Source organism: Urocitellus parryii, chromosome 7, assembly GCF_045843805.1.
Source record: "Urocitellus parryii isolate mUroPar1 chromosome 7, mUroPar1.hap1, whole genome shotgun sequence".
NCBI lineage: Eukaryota > Metazoa > Chordata > Mammalia > Rodentia > Sciuridae > Urocitellus > Urocitellus parryii.
The window spans coordinates 22,637,975-22,660,541 of NC_135537.1; the positions used below are offsets into that span (position 1 = coordinate 22,637,975).

The following is a 22,567-nucleotide window of genomic DNA, read 5'->3' on the forward strand; positions in this document are numbered from 1 at the left end:
AAAAAAAATCTTCAAGATTATTAAGAAAGGTAGTATTTTTGACATTTCTTTTAAAATAGAATAGTTTCTAGGTAGAATAGAATTTATATTGGACAGTTTATTGTGAAAAATTGAACTGTTACCAAAAATCTTATGCTGTCACAAGAATGGCATTAATAACACATGTATTAATTGAAACAAGGGATGAATACATGATATAGACGGGGTAAAGAAAATATGGAGGTTTCAAGAAATCTGTGTATTCCATAATTCTCTTTCACCCAAAGTAGACTTCATTTAATTCTTTCAAATGCACATTCTGTTTGCTTAAATCTACATCTGCCACTAGCTTTGAACACTGCCTGAAACGTATGTGTGGCTTGGCAGAAAGTCTGATATGTAAAGGAAAGCACAGAATAAAGTTTGTCTTTTAAATAATGGCACAGAACCTTCACAGTCACCGTGTAAAGAGTGCTCACTGGTGTCCCATGGTGCTGCTGGGTAGAGGCTTGTAATTATTTTCTTCAAAGTCCTGCTTGAGCACTCGTGCTAGCACAGATAGGAGATTTTATGCATTCTGCTTCCCTGTCATATTTGTTGAAATCATTCGTTCGTTTCAGGGAAGTAGTGGGATTTTGTTTGCATCTTTACTTTTTAAGCCATTTGCATTTCTTGATTGAGTTTTGTTTCTTTGCTGCAAAGAGTGTGTACTAGATCTGATTCCCTTACTTGATATGCTGATGCAGGTCATCTTTGATCTGAGCCAGTATTTATTTTCAATGTAGTTTTAGCACAGGTTTCAAATAGTTTCATAAAATGCGATGTTTTAGGAATTTGATTACATATTTGTGATAGTTATCTACTCTGGTATTTAAAAATCTTTGACAGTAGTTTTACCACTTAAAATCTTTCCAGTAGTGTTAAATATAGTGATCGAACTGCAAAAGATGTGGTTTCTGAAAACCTAAAATTTTTTTGTATATTTCTGTTGTATCTATGTGCTGTACTTTTATTGATTCAGAAATAATTTGTTCTACACTTTGGAACCAGATTCTGAAGTCATATTGAAGTCAAAGCTATGGTGAACAGCTTCTAAAAGGTTTTCAATGATAATGATCACCTTAGAATTATTTTGAGGACTAATCAGATTATATGTGTAGATGACTGCTTTGTAGGAAGTTTGACGTAGTAAGTATGCATATTTATTAAATTGTTACATTGTAATATATCTTTAAATAATTTTGGATTTATTTGGCTCATGAAATAAGACACTGGGTTCTTAAATTGTTTTCAGTTTTTAAAATTTAGAAAACTTGGTCCTTATAAGAGTTCCCTAATATCACATCATAAATCTTTTTTTTTTTCCCCCTTAACCTGCTGGGCAGATCTCAAGTTTTTGATTTTGAATATTCCACGACTTTACTGTCTTTTAGGTCTTCCCAGTCTAACTATTAAATTGTGGCAATTCTTTGTTCCTGTTTTTGTAATGAAAAATTGCATTTCATGTGGGCTCACTTTAAATTATAAAATTGAAAAAGCTGACTTTTTAATAAGGAAGTTGAGAAATTGATGGTGAAAAGAAAACTGGTTATTCTGAACTGAAAAATTTCAAATTCATTTGTCATTCCCAGTGATATTCAGGAGCATTGCAGACTCATACTGTAGTTTGGTTGATTGCCACTGTAGCTCCAGAAACAGCATTTAAATGTAAGAAAACATATTATTTTTCAGTGTTTGCATATTTGAAGATAAAACGAGAAAGCCCAACAAATGTGGTGGGTTTTTGAAAAGAATAGTTATTGGGCAGTCTGACTCAGTTAAGACAGTTTTAGCTCTAGGCACTTTAAATTTGACCGTTTTGCAAAGAAGATACTGGAAAAAGTGAATATGAATATATTGGTGCCAGACTTCAGACAGTTATTCACTGTTTTAAACCAGTCTCTCCTTTGCTAGGGAGAGGCATAGCCTATTAAAACAATTGTAGAGGTTGAAAAGATTTATAAAACTTTAGCTCATTTTTATAATCCTTCCAAATTTTGTAGTGTCACCTCAATTGCATCTAAGTGTAGCTATTGTATCAGTAATTTGAGCTGGCTTGGTAGTAACTGCCAATTCGTCTTTATAATTCATTTGCTACTTGCTGCTTCTCTAAGTTGGTAGAGCGTTTGCTTTTTAAACTAAAAATGTTTAAAAGGTTCTTTCCTAACTTTTCATTACAAGATTGTAAGCCTTTCTGTTGAACATTATTGTAAATTTAAAAATAGTCCCCTCTCCAAAAGGATTTCCCCCTTGCCATTTGTCTTTGGGAAATTCCCCAGGATATTTAATGATTAACTCAAGAAATGAATGTCATTGGCTGAATTGTCACTTTGGCTTCTGTTAAATATGAGAACTTTAGAACAAAAGTGGAAGCCCATCTAATCCTGCACCAACTTTTGCAAAGTTGCCAATAAATGGTTGTTTCTTCATTAACCTGTATGTATCCAGCAGTAAGGAATTCTGGCTCTTTATATTAAGGAGTCCCCCTTTTTTCTTATTTTCCTTTTTGTTTCTTTGGTGTGATTCTCTTCTTTGAGGTGTGAACCATTCCCTGAATAAGATAAACCTTATCTGTCTTTTATAACCTCCTTTAAACTCCAGCCAGAAAAGTAAATACTGACTAGATATGAGAAGGCAGATAGCATTCCCTCACATTTACCAGAGTCTGTGGGCTGTGACATGGTATCATCATCACAGACAACTTGCAGGAATCATAGGCTCCTTCATTTACCCAAGTGTCTAAATTGTGTCTCCTGATTGCCTTACCTGCTCTATACCACCATGTAACTTCCAAGAGAGACCAGCACAACCACAAAAGCAGAGAGGTTTTGGAGATTGAAATCTGGAATGACCATTTCCATTTACTGTGTAAAACTGATTGGCATGTCATCAATTCATGATTTTTTCTTTATTTCTTCTATAGGCCAGGGGGATAAATAGGTGTCAGTGTAGCAGGTCAGCTCAGTTGATTAGTGGTGGCTGCTGGGAGCCAGTTTTGGTATAGTTTAGTGGACACTCAGCTGTTTATTTCTTACTACTACTTAGTTTTACCAAGAAGCTTTTCCAAGAGCTGGTTTTGTACTTTCTGAAAATTTGGGTGAGAGGAGGAAGAAAAACTGAGTGAAGGGAGATGAGAGCCCCACATCTGCATCAACATTAGAACATAGCCACAGACCTCAAAGTCTATAGAGATACAGCAGTTCACCTGGCTGTTTGTGAGGTTTTTTTTTTTTTTTTTTTTGGTCTCTTGTTCCTTAGCTTATGTAGAGTGTAAACAATACCACTTAAAAAAAAAAAATCAAAGTACCTTCTTTCAAATAATGCATGTTTCTCACTGGGCATCAGTGCATTCCAGCCTTATTTTGGTGCTTCAGTACCCCAGTCCTCACCTTTTGGGGGTAGGGTTGGTAATTAAAACCAGGAGCCCTCTACCACTAAGCCATACTCCCCAGCCTTTTAATTTTTTTTTTTTTTTTTTTGGATCCAGTCTCACTCCATTGTGGAGGCTGGCCTTAAACTTGTAGTTCACTTGCCTCAGCTTCCTGAGTTGGGTTCATGTTTGTGCCACCACACCTAGCCCTTCCCTACCTTTTTAAGATTGACTTTTAGGTCCCTCCATACAGAGCTTTTAGTAGAGCCACTATTTTTCCTGGTTTTGCCTTACCTGTTGATTCTTATTATCAAGGTAGTAACGTTCAAATCATTTTCTAGAATAGGCCCAATATAGATTTTGTTGTGAAATAATGATATTCCAGTACATTGGAGATTAAAAGCAGTTTTATTAACTTAACCTGTCATTGCTCTTAACTCTTCAATTTTGTTATTCATTTAAGATACGAAAACCCTTATGACTTACAAATAAGTATGTTTAAAAGCTTCTAAAATCTGGCATGCCATTTTCTAAGCTATAGAAGAAGAAAATGTACATGCTTCCCTCTTTCTTCCCAGGAACTGAAGCTAATTTCTGAATTCCCAGAGATAAATACATTGGAGCTGTATTTATTTATTTCTTGAGCAGCCTTGGGGATACAGGCCTCATATTCCTGCTTGGTTTAGAGAATACTCATTTTCATTCTTGTTCTTATTGGAGGGTGTGTAAAATTAGGTAAGACACTGGGTAAGAAAGAATTTGAAGAAATAACTAGAAAGATCTTGGAAGGTCTCCCCCCCCCCCGTTTGTTTTTCCCTCATGTATTCTGGAAATGTGCTTATAAAATGTGTTATATTTAGGTTATTTGAAGGGAGTCTTAACAAGATTGCAGAATATTTTTTTCCAGAGAAATGTATCTTGATTTAAATCATAAGGCATGTTAGAGGCCCTGTTTTACCTAGTAGACAAATTCTTGTTTATAGTTAGCATATCCAAATGCCGAAATAATGTGGAATCCCAGCATTTTGCTGGGATGGGTTCTCAAGTTCTCCTTGGCTATGGTAAAACTAAACATCAGAGAATCATCAATTGGACAGCAGGATACCTACAGAGGGGATGTCAAAACTGGCACAAGAACCTTCCTTCACTTTTAGATTCCAGATCTTTTTTTTCTACTATTACAGGTTGATAGACTACCCTCTGCATATGTTAGCCAAATTACACACCAACACATGTTGCAAGTAGTGATTTTTTTAAATTAAATTGTCGTATAAAATTGTATTTGTACTGTTAGTTGTTTGGTAATCTCTCCTCATTTCCTGACCTCTTTCCCTTTGAGATAAATAGCATTTAGTTTCTGCTTCTGTTTTACTTATAATATTGGGACTTTACATTTGTAAGTTAAATTTGACAAAATTTGTTAGCCAAATCTGTAATTTTCACTTTAAGAGAATCTAGACATTTTAAAACAGAAGGAGACCATAGCGATGATTCTAACTCAGTCCCAATTTGTGTGGTTAATACAAATCTATTAAACTAGCTGAAGGAAGAAATAGTTCTCTTATATGCCAGAGAAATAAAATAATAAGATAAAAGAATTAATGTAAATCATCATCAGTTTTATACTGCTTCAGGCTGTCATACTGTCTATAAACTAGATTTGTAGGGGTGTAGTTTTTAATCATGGTTTAAAATATAGCATAAGCTTTAAGGCTTTGTTTTCCAATGTGTTAATTATAAATATGCAGAAACACTGGTATGTAAACATGTCTTGTGTATAAGTATCACCTCTCACCTATAATCTAAATGAACGACTTGAGAAATAATGGGGGCAAACTACCTTTATCTTAATACCTTTTCCCTTTTTATGAATGAATGGACTTTCTTTCAAAACAGAGTTGCTGGTTTCAAAACAGTTGCCTAGTGTACGTCTTTACAGTAGTACACCTTCCAGCTCTGTTGCAATTTTCCATAGGCTTAAAATTTTGTCCTATTTTTCAAAAAGAAAAATGAAAGACACATAATTTTTAAATAGTTGATTACTTGACTGCCATTTTTTATAAATAAGAGAGATATAATCATGGAATAAACAGATTTATAATTTCTCGGCCCTAGTGAATGTTGAAAAATAAAATCATGCATCTCAGGAAGGTACTTGTATTGTTTGCTTTGTAAAGTCATAGTGCTCTGACTAAAGGAACCAGGCATAAAACTTTAGTTTTACCAAAACCCAATTAAGAGTTTTAAAAGTGAGCTGCTTAGGTTTAGAATTAAGCAAATATGGTTACTTCACATGGCCATGCAGTCATTATGATTGAAGTAGCTTGAATATTGACTGTAAAACTTTTTTCTTCATTATGTATTTGTTATGCATTTTTGGGCTGTAATGCTTTTTTAATGTCATTTTGTTACACGTTCAGCTTGTACTTTAACAATATACATTATAGTCATTGATTTGATGAAAGTAAAAATCGTTATATCTTTGTTTTGTACGTGATGATTAAAATATAACTCTATCCTAATGAAAACGTAGTGTCACTAACACAAAAGAAGACAGGCAAAAACAAAATTCTTTTTTAAATTTAGTGTATGCAGCAGGGGGCACCAGATGAAGGCAAAAATGAATTCTTAGTTTTTAATCAGCTATAGTCTATATGCTGTGGTTGATTATTTCTCCTTAGTTTTCTTGTTGGTTTAAGTTCACAGTTCCAAAAGGTGTGTTGAAGAAGAGACAACTATTGATAACTATTCTCATCTATTGGTCCAGATGAGACTTCTTACAAGTAGCCAGTCTAGTAACTATATATTGTTTTCCTTAAACATTTTACTATTTTCAGTTTTTCAAAAAGATCATGTAAACCACATTTAGTAATTCTTTGTTTAGAACAAGACATTAATATTGTATTTTAATTAGTTTGCATTAGTGAAAAAGGAAAGTCCCAATGATTTGAAGTGATTTGAAAGCTTAATTTTGTTCTCTTTATGTGTGAACCGAATGACTTTTCCTCTGGAAACCTGTTCCTTATGACTAATAAATGTAGAAATTTGTTTCCATTAGGCTTATTTTTAATATTGGTGGTATCACTAAAGTTTTTCTTTTATTCCCCTCCTTTTCATCATCTAGTCCAGTATCAGATGGAAATGATGCGGAGCCTTCGCCATGTAAACATTGATCATCTCCATGTGGGCTGGTACCAGTCTACGTACTATGGCTCATTTGTCACCCGGGCGCTTTTGGATTCTCAGTTCAGTTACCAACATGCCATTGAAGAATCTGTTGTTCTTATTTATGGTTAGTCGGAGTTTCCTTTATTATTCTTTTCTTCCCTTAATATTATTACTCCTATTTTTACTTTCTGTCTTTATGTTTCTAAGAGCAGCCTGGCAGGCTTTCTCAAGTAAATACCAACTCTGTTTCTGCAGCAGCCTCAGCAGCAGCTAAGTCTAGACAGGGTTTCCTTCTTTCTGTTTATTTTTCTTGCTATCAGAGCCCTGATGTGTACATTTTGGAATGCTGGAGTAGCTGCTTCATTTTTATTCCTCCATCTCCCCTCCCTCATTGAAGGGGCTGGTGGAACTAGACCAGATGTCTAACAAACCCCGATTGCTGGAGTGTCTGGCTCTGTACGTGACTGACCAATCATAACACAGTGTGCCAAGTTTTTTTTTTATACCTCTGACAGCAGCGTACAAAACCTGGACTGTTTCTTAGCACAAAGATTTTTTTCTTTTCGGCCTATTTAATGGTGTTTCCTCAAGCTCTCCAGACCAGATGTTCTGTGCTGTATCAGAACTGTAGGCAATTTAACAGCTTTATAGCCTTCCCCCTCCCCAAACACTCACAGTTTGCCATATCTGGCAGACTTGCATATAGTTTCCAGCTGAGAAGTAAATGTAACGTCCTGAGTATCTGTCAGAAAAAATACTAATGAATACGATCAATCTTATGAGCTGCCCCAAAATTGTTTCAGTATGTTAACAATTGGATTACAGTAAAGAACAAGTTGTTAAAGTGTACTTATATTGGCTGGAAACATTGCATCATCAGACCTTGATGAATTTTCCACTTGTTTCAATCTATTTTGGTTTTCATTTTATCACCTATTGCTAAAAGTTTCACTGTGTTAAGTTTCAGACAACATGAATGTTAACACAGGTTTTAGTTGAATATTGGCATGCCAGAGCCATTATCATGCAGCAAGTGCTAAGCTCCTTTACTCATGGAGTGTTTAAGCAGTTAGTTTTGACAAAACTTCGTTTTCTAAAACTAAAAAAGGACACTTTTGTGATAGCACTTTAATGTAGTGGTTTTGTTTTTAACTATCTTTTAATTTAAAAATGTGAACAGTGATTATTAGGTTGTATAAATTTTGTTTGCAGGGCTATTCATTTTTGTCGACTAAGGAAGTATAGTAGTGCATACAGTGATTTTTTTTTTGTTGTTGTTGTTGTTTAATACTTATTAGTATTTTCCCCAGTTAATACAAGATGTATAGAATAAGATATGTTTCATTTTCAGCAAGATTACTGGTTCTAAATGAGGGATTTCAAAATATCTTAACTATATTTGGAATCTTCTGTTTTTATTTAAGGGAGGAAGTTACTCTACTGATTTTAAGTAGGATAGAACAACCACTGCATCTTCGCTTACTGTTTGCTAGAAATGGTTTGAATGTGCTTCAGGTTGTGTTGCCATTATTTATTTTGATCTTCATTTTTCCAAAGACAGTGTGATAAGTAATAGAATGTGCCTAGAACCGATGTCATTAGAATCCTTAGTAATTATTTTCTCTCTCTATTTTTTTTTGAGATCCTATAAAAACTGCCCAAGGCTCGCTCTCTTTAAAGGCATACAGATTGACTCCTAAACTAATGGAAGTTTGTAAAGAGAAGGATTTTTCCCCTGAAGCGTAAGTGTTTGGGGGCCCAAGAGGCATATGGTAAAGGGCTGAGTATTTTTCTTTTAAACCATCAATTTGCCACATCTATTGAAGGCTTGGTTGTGCTGCAGTAATACTTTTGCCATGCGTACTGTAGATTTCTGCATGCTGAGTGACACTTGATTTCTCCCTTACCACGTTTAGATTATTCTTTATGGAGTGTCTCTTTGTTGTACTCACCATAGGTGAATTCAGTTAGAATGGGAATTGATTAGCTATCGTATTTGAAGAAGTAAAAGATAGAAGATGGAAAGAGTGGTCAGCGGCTGTCAGACTGTAAGCTCTGCATTAGACTACGTGCAACCTGCGTGTTTCCTATGCTCACCTTTCACAGGGGGGAAGGATATGAACATTTTTAAGGATTCAGTAATAAATGTGGCTGATTGGAAGTTTTGTGAGTGACAGGTATGCAGTGAGTCAACTAATGGAGCTATTCTGTGATCCTACTTAATGCCATTAAATATTAAAATCTATTATTTCTGTTAATTGTAGAATTTGTTTTTAAATGAAATCAAAGTTAATGATTATGGCTTCACGTTGGACAATTTATCTGTAGTTTCTTATTTGGCTCCTAAAAAATTGAGGTATACAGTTTTAAAAAGAAAAGGTAATTCATGAACAATTTCTGGACATGGAGTTACAACTAACTCTGAGAAGCCTTTTCCTACACTGTTGTTTGTAGAGTCTCCTGTGACTTTTCAACTAGTTGTTAATCTTTTTAGTTCTTCACACTTAAAAAATAAACTTTTCAAAAACAGGATATTTTTCTTTTCTAGATATATTTTAAGTATTTTAGATGCATAACTTACTATGACATTTACATATTTTGTTAGTTCATTATAATTGTATACATTACATTTTACTATCAACGAAGTGTTTAAGGATACTTGATTTTGAAGAATAGTTTTCTTGCCAGTTTATTTTCTGGGCTTACAGTTAAAAAATTAGATTGTTTTCAAAGTCAATACTCAGCTCACTCGATTTATGCTTGACTGTTAACCAGGCAGTGTGTATGCCTGCGTGTGTGTACACACACACACACACACACACAATATATATATATATATATATATATATATATATATTTTTTTTTTTTTTTGTTCCTGCTGCCTTCCTTATTAATGAATCCTGAAGAGGGCTTGTATTTAGGTAAATGTATGAAATAGTTAATTTAACATTTATTTCTGACCACCAGTCTAAAATATTTTTAACATGCTTCACAGATTGAAAAAGGCAAATATCACCTTTGAGCACATGTTTGAAGAAGTGCCGATTGTAATTAAAAATTCACATCTGATCAATGTCCTAATGTGGGAGCTTGAGAAGAAGTCAGCTGTAGCAGATAAACATGAATTGCTCAGCCTTGCTAGTAGGTAAGTGGCTCTGCCTAATGAAAATACCTTTTTTATCACATTTTGCAGAAAATTCTTTTACATAGACTTTCCCTGTGAAGCAAGAAAAAAAATTACTTAAGAACATTTTGAGATTACTAAGATCTATGTAACAGCATGTAGTATTTGTCTGGCCCTATTAAGATCCCAGGAAAACTGCCAAACTGATAAAGTGAAACAAACACATTGTTTGAATACTAATTGCTCCTGTTGTAAGAACCTACTGCTGCCTTCCTTGCTGTTTCATTTGCACTTTGATATGGTAAATACCCATGGGGGAGGACTTTTTTATTTGGCTCAGCTTTATTTATTGTATACTGTCCTGAGAGGCTTATGCTGTTATGTCTAGATATTTAATAATGCTCAGGAGAAGAATGGAGATGCTGCTTTCTTTTATTGATTGCACTTGCCCAGATTCAGATGCATTCTCTCTCTGTAGTAAACTTGTAGTTATTTGAGTATTCAACTAAAATTTTAGAGTTTCTGAACTTTCTGGCTTTTGCTATCAGACAGGTGAGTGACATGATGTCCTTCAGTGTGACTGCTTTTGCTGATGAGTTGGTAAGGTAATATTTATTAAATTGCTAAAATGCTAGACAGATTGTTTTCTTTATGGAATTAATGTGTTGTCCCACCCCACCCTGAACTTTTATAATTTTTAATGTTTTGCAGTAGTGGGGATTGAACCCAGGAACTCACACATGTTAGGAATGCGTTCTGCCACTGAGCAACCCCTCCACACCCCAGCCTCCAGTCTCTTACTCTTAGCAGAAATGTGAACAGTCACATTATATAGCTTCTCTGAAATGCCGTTTAAGCTTGATGTTAGTGATTTGTTGTTCTTGTTGGAGGAGGAGGAGGCACCTAGCAGTAGTATAATGTGAAATGGGCAGAGTGAGAAATCAGTCAGAATATATTTGTTGTCTGAAAGGAGAGTTGTGTTTTCTTCAGCAATGGTTTGGAACAGAAGTTTATCAGATTTCCAGTACTCTAGACAGATGCTTATTTAAAAACAAAACACAAAAACCAGTTCCTTCTTCCCACATGTAATGCAAGGAAGATAATGAACCCAGAAGGACTAGACACCATAGTGTCTTCTCTGTTCTCTGGTATGAATAGGGCTATGCTTGAAGTGCCACCTTCCATTGCATCTGTTAATCACGAAGGCCACTAAAAAGTTTCGATAGGGCAGAGATGGAAACTGAATGGTAAATGGAGTGCTAAATGATATAGCCAGGTTGTAAGACTAATTTGGAACCAAAGAGTGTTCTGTTTGACTGCAAACATATATTCATAATAGTCCTTAAGTTTGTCTGTTTTAGGAGGTCATATTTCTTTATTGCTTTTACAAACACACTTGGTACACCTGTATTTAAAGCATTGAGCTAAGAACCTTTTTCAGCATTCTGGGTTACAATTTGATGTAGTAAGTATAAAAATACATAATAATTTAAAATTTACTATATGAAAACTATTACTTATATAATTCATGTCTTCACCTTTTCCCAGGCCTACTTTATTGAACACACAAAACAAGTATAGCCCTTATGAAACTTCCATATTACAAGTGAGCTGGTCTAGAATATCCATTTGTCCAAAGCAGTTGCAATAGCCAAGAAACTGTTCTCAGTTTGCCGTACAACTAAGACCTAGAAAACTATTTTATTATAGGTTTATCTTACATATTTTTATGTGAAAAGCCTTAAATACACCTATATACATCTTAGTTTTTAGTTTCTAATGTTAGTAGCATGATGATGGTAATCATGCGAGTTCTAACAAATTTAAAAAACCTTCAGAAATTATTTTTATGCAACTCCTTAAACACTTTGAGGATATTTTCCATGACCATATATGGATACCAGTTTTTTTTATTTACCTGACAGATTTGTTCTATGCTATGAAAGATTTGCTTTCATTTTTAAAAATCCTAACTTTATATTTAAATTTTATTACATGGAAGTTCATTAGTTTTTTTAAAAATGTATAACATAAGCTTTTAACTTCTCACACATAAAAAGCGATTGTTTTTATTTTTCCTTAAGCAAAATTAAACTAACGGTGAGCATCCTACATTAAGGATAATAAGCATAGATTGATACTGTAGCCAGAGCTGACTTAGCAGTCTATGTCTTGGTTCACATCTGTTTAAGTTATCTGTTTTCAGTTCTTTGTTTCCTTGGCAATAAAAGGAAAGACTATGTTATTGAAACACCAACAGTAACTCCCTTTTTGAGTATTCTAGTTGAACTGATAATGAAAACGAAAGATTTTCACAAAATTGCTCTTGGTAATGATTCTGATTTTCTGTGACTGATGAAATAGTTATCTATTGTTAATTTCTGGTGCCCTTCAAGGCCTCTATGGTGAGGAATGTTGAATGTTTCTGATTGGTTATGTTTCTGAAGTCAGTAGATATAAACATAACTTAAATATTTAAATATCTGAAGCATTAGTGTAATATCACTCTTATGAAATCTTTAAAGCCCACATATTTGTGCTTGTGGCAGTGTTCTTTCACTGTAATTATATACACTTGCAGCATATAATATTAATACCTTAAAGACATTTTTAGTGGAAAAAGAGGTCCCTATTTTAGTAATACTTTTCTCGATGCTAAAATTGGTCTCCCAAGGTTTTAAGGACTCTACAAATAATAGATTTTCCTTTGCTGACAGCTGTACCTCTCCTCTATGTGTTTCTCCAGTGTCACTGCTTTCCTGTCTGCTCCCAGGCACAGGATTGGTGGTGAGCTTTCCCTTTACCTGATTTCCTTTTTCACTCAATGGCATAAATGACTTAACAACAAGTCATGTAGCTAATGGCATCTGTATACTTAATGTAGCTTGTTAGGCTTCAGTTCTTTGATTGGTGAAAATGAAAGGATCAGCCTCCTGAGGTCAGTCCCACTCTGTCCTGACTTCTCTGGACCTCATTCGATCTGTCTTCTGCTTATAGATTTTTTAGTTCTCCTTTATACTAGTACTTTTCTGTTATCCTTATTGACTTGTTTTTTTCCCATTAAATTGTTTTAAATGCTCAACACTTCAAATTGAAAGGCTAACACACTGAACATCCATCCATGAACCTTTCACATAGATAGTATTGAACCCAGTGCCTCACACATACTAAGCAAGTGCTCTGCTACTGAGCTACAGCCCCCATCAATAGAATTTTCTGTCACTGTCTTTCCTCATTTCCCACTTACTCTGACATTTTTCAGTGTTCTTTCATTCCTTATTGTTAGAACTCTGTTACAAAAAACTTCTTGTCACCATACTACTGCATGAGATTCATCAGCATTTAATAGAATCGAGAACCCCTTCGTCCTGGAATTCTTTCTTTGGAGCTTATGAAACTACAACTCTTATGGGTTACTTCTTATTTCAAACAGTGATTTCTTCTTTTTGTTCATCCCTAAATATCAGTGTTTGTCAGAGTTAATCTTCCCCCATGTGCATTCCTGAAGTGATTTCATCTTATTTCTATGATTTTTTTGTTACCCCAGACCAAGGCATCACTATTTCTCTTTGTGATTACTTTCACAGCTCCCTAACTTCCTGCTTTTAACCTTTTCCTCTTTTAATGCTTGTGCTAAATGCAAATTGGATGCTCATATTACTTCTTTGCTTAAAATCTTTGGCTGATTCTCATAATGCTTAGAATAGAATCCAAACTTATAATTCAAGTTTCCAAGAGCCTGTGCTATGGTTGTCTCCCCCGCCCCTCCCAAAGTTTGATAAATCTCTTTTTTCTAGTCAAGCAGTTCCCTGGTATACTGAGTTATTTGCAGTTCATTAAATGCATCACACCTTTCATGCTGGAATCTCTTGAGTGGTCTGCTTATACCCAGTATCTCTAGCTACCCTTAGCTCCTTTTCAACAATTCAGACTTTAATTGTCACATAATTGGAGTGGGGTAGTTTCACTTGATCCTACCAAACTGTCCTTTTTGCATCCATTGAATGTCTGCTAGAGCACTTAACCACCATTATTTAATTTATCTATTTACTTTTACTTTCCTCTCTCATTAGAATGTTTTGAGTGCAACAAAATCTCATATAGTTTAATTCTTAGTATCTGGCAGAGTGACTGGGAGAGTAACTGTGTACTCAGTACATGCCAAAACAATGAATGTGAGATACAGTATTGTTTAATCCTGAAGTTATTTGGGAAAGCAGTATGACTGTCTAATCAGTGGATCTGGATATTTGGTTAGCTACTGGGAAAAAAAATCGTTTTAATTCCTCATCTTGCACCATGTACCCAATAGCTTGAATCTGGGTGGATTAAAATCAGACTATTAAGAAATTTGAAAACAGAAACAAGTACTTAATTGGTTTCCAGAGAAGGAGAAACATTTTAAAATAAAAAATGATTGGAAAAAAATCACAGTGGAATAAGATAAATATGAAATAAAATTTAATACTAAAGAAGTATTTGACTCTTAGGTGAAGTCTTTAGGCCAGATTACCGGGCCAAGGTTGTTTGGGTACTGCCGGACTGGGATTAAAAAGGTAATTTACACACACACACACACACACACACACACACACACACACACCAGTTCTGTACTCTTTTCTGCTCTTTAAGAAAGAACCCAAACTTTCTGATTTTTTTTTTTTTCAGGGTACAGGTAGAATCCATATTTTAAGTGGATTTACTTTCTTTCTGTTTCAATATTCCTAATCTGTTTTCTCCTGTCTTTCCCTATTCTATGAATGTAATAACCAGCCAGCCAGTTGATTGCTGAAGCCAGGAAATCATTGCTGGCCACCATCCTTGATTCTTCTCTTGTACCCATTATCAAATAAAAATCACCAGTTGTGTTTCCAGAGTATTTCTCAGTTCTACTCACTTTCATCTGTTCTCACTGCTACTGTCCCAATGCAAGCCACCATTACTCTGGAATATCACAACAGATTTGGTGTGGTGGTGGTGGTGGTGGTGGTGTAGTTTTTTGAAATAGAGATAAACTTAACTATGCATAGTATGCATCTTAGTGTTTTTTGGTATATTTGCAATGTTGTGCAACCATTACTAATTGTAGAATACCTTTTATGACTATAAGCAGAAACCATGAACCTCTTTAAGCAGTCACTTTCCATCCTCCTATCCCCTGGCAGCATCTCTGTTTCTATGGATTTGCCTTTTCTGGACATTTCATAAAATAGAGTCCTACAGTGGCCTTTTGTGTTAGGCTTGTTTCCCTTAGCATAATATTTAGCAGGTTCATTCAAATTGTGGTATGCTTCAGTACTTCACTATTTTTATGGCTCAATAATATTTTATTGTATGGATATTCCACTTTTGTTTATTCACTTATCATTTATTTGATGGACATTGGGTTGTTTCTACTTTGTGCTTTTTAAGGGTAATAATATAGCTGTTAGCGTTCATGTACAAATTTTTATGTGAGCGTGTATTTTCAGTTCTCTCTTGGGTATATACTCAGTAGAATTGCTTGGGTTATAAAGTTGCAGAACAAGACCATCCTCAGAACTAAAGTGACCATAAATATTCTTAGTTATCAGTTCTCTGTGTTCTGTTGGAAAGATTTCAAATGAAACACAGTAGTAGGCATGGGTTTATTAGAAGGGATAGGGAAAAGGGGGGCATCTCAAGGGAGAGAGTGGATCCTCTCAGAGAGGAAAGGGATGATGTGCCCCTCCTGCCTCCAGTTTTGTTGAGGAGTCCTGGAGTAGAAGTTTCCACCCCTTTACCTTTGACTAACAGCGGTTTTACATCAATCAGACTTTCAAGTTCCCATTGCCCATTGCCTTTCCCTGGGGAAGGAGAATTTTGCTATTGACATGCTAAAGATCCACGCAACTCTGTGTCACTTTGGCCTCTGCTAAAGGGGTCTCATTGGAACTTGTTCTTACACATTTTATGGTTAGGGCCTTGGCTTTTAATTATCCTGTTTGAGTCCTGGAATTTGGTGTATATAATGGTCACAAAAACCTCCTTCAGGGTAACTTGTGCCCTTATCAGGGAGGAGTTTTTGGGTCTGCGTTTCTCCTACAGGTAACAGGTTGTTTGCCAAGGAAGGTAGTGTATTCTGTTGACTAAAGGAAGGCCACAGGTTAATTGCTTTTTGAATGAAGGCACATGGAGTCAGCACAGTAGGCCCAGTTTATAGATTTATTTCCTTGACCTCCTGTTCTCACCATTCACATTTGTCTGTTACTATTAATAATAGTAACTAGCTTTTTGAGGAACCATGAAGCTGTTTTCCATGGCAGTAATATCATTTTACATCCCCATCATAGCATATGAATGTTTCAGTTTCTCCACATCTTGTCTGCAGTAGACTCTTAGCTCTTGTCTTTTCAGTCTACATGCATAGCAACAGAGTGATTATTTTAAGATTTAAGCCCAGACATGCACAGCTCGAGAGTACCATTCAGTATGTTTCAGTGGTCTCATTCATACAAACCATTTTGTTGTGAAGTTGTGTGGTGCTAATGGGCTTTCCATATAAGCTTGTCTGGCCTCCCTAACCAAATCACTGTGCTCCAGTCATGCCTGGCCTCCCTGCTCCTCCTCTCTTCTCCCTCTCCCCCTTCCTCCCATCGCCTCCCCCACTTTTTAAATTAAATCAGATCTGCTTTTTTGTTGCACACCTCAGAACTTTGGCCTTTGTACTTTTTCCCTGGAATACTTGAAACCTGGCTAACTCCTAATCTTTTGCTTTTAGCCCTTCATCTTCTCAAAGAGATATTCTGACCATGCTATCTGAAGTCTCTCTTCTTCTCCCCACCTGCCCTGCTCTATCTCTAATCAGTTGTAATTTCAAAGAAGATTAAGACCATGTATGCATCATTCATTATTGTCTTCCTGGTTTTTAATACTGAGACTGGCATATAATAGTTTAGTAAATACCTGTTTGAAAGTAGTGAATTGGTCACTATAGTTTGTCAGCTGGCTATTTTTAGACATTCATAGTAGATGTCCATGCTTTAGCATGATAGGAGATATTGGCAGGCAGAAGGTGGTGAATAAGGTGGTCATTATATCAATTATTAGCATTACTTTATGAAAAGATTGTAGTAACTGAGCTGGAATCAAAATTTCTAGAGATTAAAAGTGTGAAAGACTATATACTACTACAGATTCTAGGAAAGAACAGAGGAGCCAGATGATGTGGCTCATTTAGAATAAGGCAAATAAAGAAATGGTGTGCCAGAAATCTTAACAAGTTTGCATGGCTCTTTGCTTGACTACTGATTTAAAACTCTGGGGCACATGGGGGTGGGGGTAGGGATGTTAAGGAAAAGGGTTCAGTAGTACTGAACTCAAGTTAAACTTGGTTTTCTGAAAGTATATATTATAAATGTCACGCTAGATATGCTTAACAGTTCCTATTTAACTTACTTTTGCTGTCAACAATAAGAAACTGAGCTATTTCCAACAGCCCTGAGATTATAGTTGTGGGTGATAACATAAGTTTAATAATAAGCTGACTCAGATTCTTACCTCTACCCTTGCTTTAATGCATATGTGTGCTTCTAATTCTTTTAGCAAAAGGCAGATCATGTTTTAACATCTGACTATTTAGAACAGTGGCAAAGTTATAGCTTAAAGTATAACATATCAGTGTGTTTACTTTGCATTTCAGCAATCATTTGGGGAAGAATCTACAGTTGCTGATGGACAGAGTGGATGAAATGAGCCAAGACATAGTCAAATATAACACATACATGAGGAATACTAGTAAGCAACAGCAGCAGAAACATCAGGTTGGTATTATAGAAAAAAATCAATATGCATTGACTTCTAGGTGTGATGTTTTAATAGTCATTTTAAAGGCTGGATGTGGTGATGCACAGCTGTAATCCCAGAGATTCAGAAGACTGTGGCAGGAGGATTACAAGTTTAAGGCCAACCCTAGCAATTTACTGAGACTCTGTCAATAAATAAAAAGGATTGGGGATGTAGCTCAGTGGTATAGTAACCTTGGGTGCCACCTCAGTATCAGAAAGAAAGTCATCTTAAAAATGATCTAAATTATCTCTAGTAAAACATTGACTGTTGGGGCTGGGGTTGTGGCTCAGTGGTAAAGCGCTCGCCTGGCACACGTGAGGCACTGGGTTCAATCCTCAGCCCCACATAAAAATAAAATAAAGGAATTGTGTCCACCTACAACTAAAAAATATTTAAAAAAAAAACATTGACTGTTAAGAACTCTATCATATATTTTAAAAGATTGTTCTTTAGTAAATAATATTTTACAAATTGTAATTAAAAACACCAGATTTAAAGAGAGCTTATATATTAAGCTCAACTTTATGCAAATAAGATATATATTTATGGAGAAAACTGGAGGCAAAGAGATTTCAGAGTGTCATAGTTCATTTCTTTACTCTAACTATAATTGGTTTGGTGGTGGTTCATTGTAGAATAGTTAGCAATCTTCAGTTCATTTAAAAAACTGAGCAGTTGTGATTAAGAGCAAGCAATTTTGATAGGAAATAATGGACCACCTGCTGTGAAATAGGTAGTATAATACCAACAAAAATCATAGAATTACTTGAATATTCTCATGCACATACATATGGTTTTGGCCATTTAACCTTTTCTTTATTAGCATTGCCTTAGGACCACATGATTTTCATAGATCCGGGAATATTATTTTGGGACTGTATTGCTCTAAAATGTTCTTAGCATTTGATTGATAGATAAGTTGATTTCAGAGTCTTTATCCCTGGAAGTAGTATTTATATTTGCTGTGTTCATTAAAATGCACTTTAAACAAAGTGTTGTCAATTGTAAAATTCGAAGCACAGCTAAGTGCTTTGGAGACTTATGTAGTCAAAGAAAAACAAAATTTTCTGCCAGGTTCATATATGTCGTGAAATAAAAATGAATGGATAAATGAATGAATGAGTTTTGCTACACTTGAATTGAGAAAATATATGTAAATCTATAAAGTATCTTTAAGTGAACATAGCTGCAGATTTCTAAACTATGAGAAAGGAATGTCCCAGTTTGATTGTATTCTCTTGCTGTTTTGTTGTTGGGGGTGGGAATCACTTGGGCTATCAAATTGATAATCTGTCACCCATGAGGTAATTCATACTAGAAGCCAATCTTTGGGACTCTTTTCAGAGTTATAATGTATTAAGATTTTTGCATTTAATATTTATTCATACTTACTAGTACCTTTCATAACCCTTTTTAGATGTATCTCACCTTCACTTTCATACCCCATAATAAGAAAGAAATCTGCAAAGCAAGTTACTCCTCTTCTTCAGGAGAAACTGTCATTGCCTTTGGTTTTCATAGGAATTCAAGACTTTTAAGTTTTTCTTAGCCCACCTTGGTTTCTTATTACCTGACCTTTTAAAAGACCGTGTGTGGAAGATTATTTCACTGGCATTGTGAGCCATTCACAGCAACTAGCTCTTAATTGTTTGACATAAAAGTTTATAGTTATAGAATCTATATATGTATCCTCACCTTCTTTTCAGAGAATTGTAGAATGCAGAGTTTGAAAGTATTTGAAGTTAATATTCATTCTTAGCTACAGAGCTGAAACACGCAAGACCATCTGTTAAGAATAGTAAAAACAGTGAACTTGCCAGGCTTGGTGGTGGACGCCTGTAATCCCAGCGGCTCGGGAGGCTGAGGCAGGAGGATTGTGAGTTCAAAGCCAGCCTCAGCAACAGTGAAGCACTTAGAAACTCAGTGAGATCTTGTCTCTAAATAAAACACAAAAATTTTTAAAAAGGCTGGGGATGTAGCTCACTGGTCGAGTGCCCCGAGTTCAATCCCTGGTACCAAGGGGGGAAAAAAAAAAAAAGACAGTGAACTTGATGGTAATAACATCATTGGTGTTATTATTATTTTATGTCAGTAGGGATAAAATTGCACATAGTGTATTATTTAGTTGTTAAAGTTAGGATGAACCATTTCTCCCCTTTGTCCAGAATGCTATATTCTTTTAATCACTGATCATGAGCCTCTTTTTAGTTCTGTTACTTCCAGAACCAATTTTGTTTTCTAAATCATATAGACTGTTAGAGCTCACAGTGACACTGGAGTTTATTTTAAAACAAAAATATATAAATATATATATATTTTCTTCTACCATTACCAATATTTAGCTTCTTAAATATTGCCATTTATTAAACTTAGAATAGAATTCAGAGCAATGGGGTATTGTTGGTCATGTGAGAGAGTTCTTTTTTTTTTACCCCCCTCAGAGAAAAATAATCAAATTATTTTTCTTTAAATTTTAGTATCAGCAGCGTCGTCAGCAGGAGAATATGCAACGTCAGAGTCGAGGAGAACCCCCACTCCCTGAGGAAGACCTGTCCAAACTCTTTAAGCCACTTCAGGCTCCTGCCAGGATGGATTCGCTACTCATTGCAGGTATAGTTATGTAAAGCGTGATATGTAGTTTTCTCTGTTCTTGAGGAAGCAGAAGACTATGAGAAATTTTACAGACAGAAACACAGCCCATGAAAGCTAATGTATTTTAAATAGTTAGATGAATTTGAGTCTAGTAGGTGTAGTTTCTGAAATTTAAGAATTTGGTAAGTATTTTATTTCTCAGGTCCTTTCAGTTCTTCGCTTGGTGTATATCTAAACATTTTCAAGCTTTCTAAATTGGGAAGCTTTTCCATCTTTCATGAAAATGAAGAAAAAAAAAATTTTTGGTCTCAATAATGCAGAGGTTCATGTAGCTTCAAGTGCCTTTTTATTTTCTACTTTAGATTGGGGTACTTGAATGGAAGTTTTTGATTTGAAGAAAATATTGCCCTTTGAAATCATGGCAACATGAATATAATTCTGGGTGAACTTCTGAGGAGACTTAGCATATGTCTATCACTCTGGTTAAGGTCTATGTCCTATGCTAGAGGCTGGGATTTATTTTTTGTTTTGTTTTGTCAGGGGGTGGGTACCATGGATTGAACGCAGAGGTGCTTAACAGTTGAGCTGCATCCCCACCTCAACTATTGTTATTTTTTTATTTTGAGACAGGATCTTGTTAAGTTGCTTCGAACCCTGCTAAGTTGCTGAGGCTGGCTTAAACTTTTTCTTCTCCTGCCTCAGCCTCCCTAGCTGCTGGTATTATAGGCGTGTACCATCATGCCCAACCATAGGCTGGTTTTAATGTGTAATATTCACACTCTTATATGGCTGTATAATCTTATTTTTATAAAATATTATTAGATACTATTTAAGTTAATTGTATTTTTGTCTGTGAGAAACTTTAATAGAGTGAAAAATCTACTCAAAGAAAAGCTATTCTTAGTTTTTCAGTTCTATTAATAATGATATTTGAGTGGTTGAAAAATCCAAATTCCTTAACTTTCTAGTACACACACACATTTGGGAAACTGAGATATAGTTCTTCTTTGAGGCCTAATTGAGACAAAACTGTAGTGCTTTTACTTTCAAGAAATGAATAGCTTTTGCATCAGATTAGATGCAAAAACAGTAATAGAGCCATTCTTCAGGGAGGAGTTTCTGCTTTTGGCTCAGGGGAAGGACCTTAAAACATGTCTAAAGTGTAGGTTGTAAACTGCTGTACCTGTTCAATGTCTGAACCAGGTGGATGTGGCTACTCTGCCATGCTATGATCATATGTCTCCTTTTTGCCTGCTAAGGCAGTAATGTTTTCTCTGATTTCTTAAGAGTACTGCCTGTTGATCAGATCTGGTACTGATTCAGCAGATTGATAGCTAATATATCCTTACAGCTGATAATCTTTTTAAAAAAGTTAGTTTTCCTTCATTTTAATCAAGAGTTGAAGATAACAACTTTTCAAAAGAAATTATGTTCTTTATTAAACTTTATGGAAAAATAGAATTGATTCTTGTAAATTCTTGGTTAAAAACAGTTCTGGTGAATTCTATATTGTGCTGATTTTCTTGTTTGACTAGCATTCTAGATCATTTTACAACTCGGAGAATATTAAGACTCTTTTTCAAATTTTTAGGCCAGATTAATACTTACTGCCAGAACATCAAGGAGTTCACCGCCCAAAACTTAGGCAAACTCTTCATGGCCCAGGCTCTTCAAGAATACAACAACTAAGAAAATGAAGTTTTCAGAAAAGGAGTATCGTGGACACCTGAGATTACTCTAGGGCAACTATTAGAAGAATTTGTATTTGCATATTGAAAAGCACAGAGGATTCCTTGCTGTCTTTGGCTATAATGTCTTTCTAACTAATAATAAATTTAAAAAAAAGAATCTACTGCTTGTTCATTTGGTTTCACACGTATTTAATCTATCTTGTTTTTACTTTGTTTATAGTTGTCTATTTTCATAGATAAAACAAGGCCTCCAGCAGGTTCAGACCTGCAAGCTCTACTACTTTGCTCCTCTCAAGTGCTACATTTTGGCCACCTGGTCCGGGGCTGCCTATTCCATCTCCCATCTGGAGACCGTGGCACCTGCAGTGAATTTTTATACTTCCTGGTTTCCAGGTGCTTCCCTGAATCCTGGGTTTCATACACTTGCCCTGACACTCTTTGTCTCTGGGATGGGATCACTTGTCTCATTTCTCCCATTAGTCTATCTTTTTATTCTTCAAGAAACCATTTCCATACTCATAGAATATGCACAGGAATATTTTTAAAAAATTGTTTCACCAGAGGACCATGTTTTATAAGAAAATGAGATTCATTTTGTATACATTATTATATTTAGGATTTCATATCTTTTCATAACACAAAATACAGTTCTGCTAACAGCAAGTGTTGTGAATGGGGAAGGAGAAATTGGTAGGACAGTAGTACATTGAAAAAGATATAATATTATATTTGAAAGATCATTAAAGATCCCATGTTTTTGTAACAAAATTAGGTAGATACACTAGTTGGTGGGGGTGC

General features: G+C 35.3%; 1 protein-coding gene across 1 annotated transcript in view; it reads left to right on the forward strand.

The window, feature by feature from the left end:
• Positions 1–21,982, forward strand: part of Eif3h (eukaryotic translation initiation factor 3 subunit H) — a 90,429-nt gene extending 68,447 nt beyond the window's left edge. Inside the window, exons 3-8 of the mRNA XM_026393876.2 lie at positions 6,513–6,680; positions 8,199–8,298; positions 9,552–9,701; positions 17,341–17,461; positions 19,964–20,096; positions 21,670–21,982. Of these exons, the coding sequence (XP_026249661.1) occupies positions 6,513–6,680; positions 8,199–8,298; positions 9,552–9,701; positions 17,341–17,461; positions 19,964–20,096; positions 21,670–21,767 (770 nt within the window). The 3' untranslated portion in view covers positions 21,768–21,982. The remainder of the gene's footprint in view (positions 1–6,512; positions 6,681–8,198; positions 8,299–9,551; positions 9,702–17,340; positions 17,462–19,963; positions 20,097–21,669) is intronic.
• Positions 21,983–22,567: the final 585 nt, after the last annotated feature.